Raw genomic sequence first — 5,041 nt, 5'->3', positions numbered from 1 at the left:
TCCATTTACCCATCAACAAAGGAGAGGAGAGCAGTCAGTTGTGAAGCGTTGGAAGGGAGATGTGTAAGGATGGGGAGGTGGGCAGGGGCTGGACCAGAGGGAGCTGCCGGCCTGGCCTTGTGTGGGCCTGGCCCAGGGACAGGCCTGTGTCCTCAGACCGGTGGCTGCTGAGACCCAGGGCACAGACAGAGAATGGTGGGAAGGAGGGGGCGGCGGCTTCTGAGGTCTCACACAGCAAGACCAAGGAAGCCACCCCAGCGCTGAGACAGCAGGCCACCGAACACTGTGGGACGGCTTTCCGTGTGCTGGCTTAGCATTTCATTGCTTTGCAGCATTCAATTGAAGATGAAACAGGGTTTGAGTGCAAGGCTGCCCAGAGGAAGTCCTCACCCACCTGAACCCCAAGACTATAACCCAGGACAGGCAGCTGCGCACCAAGGCTCCGGCGGCACTGACAGCAGCAGGGGACTTGAGGTTTCCTCCAGATACCAGGCATGGGGACATCCCCTCCGGGCATCTGGACCCAAACCTGCTCTCACTCTACCCGCAAAGTGGGAGAATAACTACACATCACGGTGTGAGGTGTGAGGTGTGACAAAGACCAGGCCATGGCAGCAGCTCTGCGAGGACCTGGCTGAGTTCCAAGCCTCAACCCTGAACTGGCAGCACACGGGGCACAGCAGCTGGACGGGCAGCAGCCGGGCTTACAACAGCTGGACTGACAGCAACAGGGCTCATAACAGATGGACTCACAACAGCGGGATTGGCAGCAGCAAGGCTTTGAAGAACTGGACTCACCACAGCAGGGTTTACAACAGCAGGACTTGCAGCCCCCGCAGGAGCCACAGCCCCCTTGCAGCCCCTGCAGGAGCCACAGCTGGAGCAGGAGCAGGAGCAGGCTGGCACACAGCAGCTCATGGTTGTGGTGGTGGTGGAGGAGGTGAGAGGAGCAGGTGGAGAGAGAGGTGAGTGGTGTGGGGCCTCCTGGCCTGGCCTTTATGTGTGTGGATTTCTGTAGGCGTGGTCACTCTGAGTGTGGCCTCTGTAGGCATGGTCCCTTGTGGGTGTGGCCCTCTGTGGGCGTGGTCTCCCATGGCTGTGGCTCTGTGGGCGTGGTCTCCCATGGGTGTGGCTCGGTGGGGATAGGACTGACTGTGGGTGTGGCCTCTGGGGCATGGCTTCCAGGGGCCTGGCTTCCCTGGGCCATTCTGACTGATTTCTCCCATCTCCCCCACATACAACTGTATTTCTATGCCAATTCCTCCCTGTGCCAGTATAGCACTTTAGAATTCTTTTATTGTTACAAAGCTGGTGTACAGTGGGCTTACACAGGTCAGGCAATGCGTGCATTTCTGTTTGGACAGTGTCTCCCCCTCCTTCAGTCCTAGGTTTTCCCTCACATCCCCACCCACAGGTTGTACAGTTCATTTTAAACATAGTGTCTGCTGATTACAGTATTCTAAAACCACACTTTTATCCACATCATTAAAGAGACTACTGGGAGAAAAAATGTCATATCCCACCCAGTATCTACACCTGGTCACAGGCTCATTAATTTCACCTTTGTCCTCTTTCAGATCTGTACGTACGGTTTTGTATACACATTTTATATATTCATAAATAGCATTCACCACAGTGAATGTTAATGTGCGTGTGTATGTGTGTGTGTGTGTGTGTGTACACAGGCACCACCTACAGGCTGGCACTGGGGAATGAAATTGGGGATTGAACGCTGTCCCTGAACATCTTTGCTCAATGCTGCTAGCACCCTAGGAGCCTCACAACTTTCCTTCCTGGGCTGGTTTTGAACTGTGAGCCTCAGAGCTCAATCTCCTGAGTAGCTAAGATGTCAGGCGTGAGCCACCACCAACGAGCAATGTAGCTTTGAAATCTTCATGCCCTTCAAAGGTGGAAAGGGGTATCTCCTGAATTTCTTTCATTATTACTGTGGGTGTGGTTTGACTCTCAGGCAAATTACATGTCCTTTGACTTGTTTATACGGAGAAAACCAATTCCTTACCTCAGGATGTCTTGTCTCCTATAGATGTGTATGTGTGGCCTCAATTTATGACACACTTTATGTTTAAAATTACATTTATTTCTGCATTGCTGGGGAAGGAACCCAAAGGGCCTTGCATGTGGTAGGAAAATGCCCACGACCCCAGTATAGGCCACTGAGCCTCATCCCAGTCACTGAGCCATGCCCCTAGTCATGAGTCATGTCCCCACTCACTGAGCCATGCCCCAGCCAGAGAACCACGCCCCCAGTCACTGAGCCACACCCCAGTCACTGAGCCACGCCCTCAGCCAGTGAGCTAAGCCATCAGTGAGCCACGCCCCCAGTCACTGAGCCACGCCCCCTGTCAGTGAACCACAACCCTGTCACCGAGCCACACCTCCAGTCACTGAGCCACGCCCCCAGTCAGTAAACCACGACCCCAGTCACTGGGCCTTGTCTCTAGGCACTTAATCAAAAATGTCCCATCACAAACCATAACTATGTAATTCTTACTGGTCACTGAAAACATATCTTGTGAAGAAACCTATTAGATAATGAAAAGAGGAGGCTCACACCTGTAATCCTGCTCATCAGGAGGCAGAGATATGATGATTGCAGTTCAAAGCCAGCCCAGGCAGGAAGGTCCCTGAGACTTTTATCTACAATGAACCACCAGAAAACTGGAAGTGGTGCTGTGCCTCAAGTGGTAGAGCGCTGGCCTTGAGCTGAAGAGCTGAGGGACAGCGCCCAGGCCCAGAGTTCAGGCCCCATGAATGCAATAAACAAACAAAAGCAAAAAATTAATAGAAGGTGAACTAAATAGCATGAAATAAATTCCAAGCGACTCCATCTCTAAAACAACCAACAAAAAGCAGAATGGAAGAAGCAGGCATTCCAGTCCCAGGAGCTTCTGCCCAGGCCCTGAGGTCAAACCTAGGTGCCTGCAAATAAAAACCAAATAAATGAATGAATACGAGCAAAGGAAATGTCAGGCCTCTCTCCAAACACAGGAGAACACGATACCACCTTGCCCACAACCACCACTGTCTTCCCCACCGCCGGCCCCAGCCTCCTGTCCCTCAGTGCTCCTCCCCTCCCCCAGCTTGAATACCCAGGCTGGCCCTTGTCTGCTGGAGGCACCTTCTCCTGTCCTCCACCACGGCCCCTCCACGCCACCTCCACCATCATGGACACAGTCAGCCGCACTCCATGTGTGCATAGGAGCATCCCCATCATCTTCCTGTGGCTGCCGCAGCACCAGACCCCCAGCCAGTGTTGGGCCAGGGCCTCCAGGGCTGGCACTGCGTCCGGCAAGGGCTACAACCCGGATTCAACCCCGGCACTGCAATCCCCAGGAGCAGCGAGAAATCTTCGGTCCCAGTTCCATGTGGGGCCCTCACTGTCCCGTGTGCCCCGTGGAGCCCACACTGCTTCCGCCGCCCTCACAGGGGTCCGCGCAGCGCGTGCGCCCAGCCTCCAACCCCGGCTCCATCATGTCTTCAGAGAAGCTCCTTGCACACCAGCAGAGAGTCACAGCCAGGCACACTGGGACCTCAGATCCCGGGCCTCAATCCTCCTCATGTAACCAAGCCCCAAATCAGACATCAAAATAAAGAACTGAAGACCCAAAGCCACCGATGGAAAGCAGCCAGGACTGGAGCGTCCATTGTCAGTGTCGGGGTCAGCGTGAGGCAGGTGGGCAGTGTGCAAGGTAATGAGGACCCGCGGGCTGAGCCAGGGGGACAGGGAGCGCCAAGATGCCTGACCAGATCACAGGGTCCGCAGAGAACCAGAAGAGCAAAACAGACCGCAGGCGGCCGCCAGGAAACAGCTCCACACAGGAGGAAGTGCCTGCGTGCCAGAACCAGAAAGTGCCCCCGTGCCAGAACCAGGAAGAGACTGTGTGCCAGGACCAGGAAGCGACCACATGGCAGGACCAGGAAGTGACCACATGGCAGGACCAGGAAGTGACCTCGTGCCCAGTCCACACCTGACCCCACAGGGACATAAAGGCCAGGCCAGGAGGCCCCACACCACAAACCTCTCTCTCTACCTGCTCCTCTCACCTCCTTCACCCTCCACCACCACAACCATGAGCTGCTGTGTGCCAGCCTGCTCCTGCTCCTGCTCCAGCTGTGGCTCCTGCGGGGGCTGCAAAGGGGGCTGTGGCTCCTGCGGGGGCTGCAAGGGAGGCTGTGGCTCCTGTGGGGGCTGCAAGTCCAGCTGTTGCAAACCCTGCTGCTGTCAGTCCGGCTGTTGCAAACCCTGCTGCTGCCAGTCCAGCTGTTGCAAGCCCTGCTGCTGTGAGTCCTGCTGTTGCAAGCCCTGCTGCTGTGAGTCCTGCTGTTGCAAGCCCTGCTGCTGTGAGTCCAGCTGTTGCAAGCCCTGCTGCTGCCAGTCCTGCTGCTGCAAACCCTGCTGCTGTCAGTCCAGCTGTTGCAAGCCCTGCTGCTGTGAGTCCGGCTGTTGCAAACCCTGCTGCTGTCAGTCCAGCTGTTGCAAGCCCTGCTGCTGTCAGTCCGGCTGTTGCAAGCCCTGCTGCTGCCAGTCCAGCTGTTGCAAACCCTGCTGCTGTCAGTCCAGCTGTTGCAAGCCCTGCTGCTGCCAGTCCAGCTGTTGCAAGCCCTGCTGCTGTCAGTCCAGCTGTTGCAAACCCTGCTGCTGTCAGTCCGGCTGTTGCAAACCCTGCTGCTGTGAGTCCTGCTGTTGCAAGCCCTGCTGCTGTGAGTCCTGCTGTTGCTAACCCCGCTGTGCCCCCGTGTGTTGCCAGTGCAAGGTCTGAAATGACAGAGTCGAGTCTCTAGGTAAGTCACCCTGGACTACTCCCTGGGAAGGTCCCTGGCCCACCGTTCCTGGCGTATTTCTGCCTGCAGCTCTCTCCTGCCCTCCCTCTCCTGCCTGAGGGCACCACTGGTGCCCATGGGCCTGGCTCTTCTTGGCCTTGCCACGCTCTTCTCAGAAGAGCCGCATATTCTAACCACAGCCCTCCGGAGACCCATGCCCTCTGGCCTTCCTGGCTCTTTCCCACCCACCAGGAGCTGG

At 56.2% G+C, this 5,041-nt stretch overlaps 1 protein-coding gene across 1 annotated transcript; it reads left to right on the top strand.

Moving 5' to 3' along the window:
- Positions 1-3,756: 3,756 nt before the first annotated feature.
- On the top strand, positions 3,757-4,742 carry LOC106001823 (keratin-associated protein 5-4-like). Its single transcript, XM_013036789.1, has 2 exons — positions 3,757-3,974; positions 4,133-4,742. The coding sequence occupies exons 1-2, from the start codon at positions 3,757-3,759 to the stop codon at positions 4,740-4,742; spliced, it is 828 nt and encodes a 275-aa protein (XP_012892243.1).
- The last annotated feature ends 299 nt before the right edge of the window (positions 4,743-5,041 follow it).

This window comes from Dipodomys ordii, unplaced genomic scaffold (assembly GCF_000151885.1).
Source record: "Dipodomys ordii isolate 6190 unplaced genomic scaffold, Dord_2.0 Scaffold456, whole genome shotgun sequence".
NCBI classification, from domain to species: Eukaryota; Metazoa; Chordata; class Mammalia; order Rodentia; family Heteromyidae; genus Dipodomys; species Dipodomys ordii.
The sequence above is the reverse complement of the archived record's forward strand: the minus strand, read 5'-3'. Positions and strand labels throughout refer to the sequence as shown.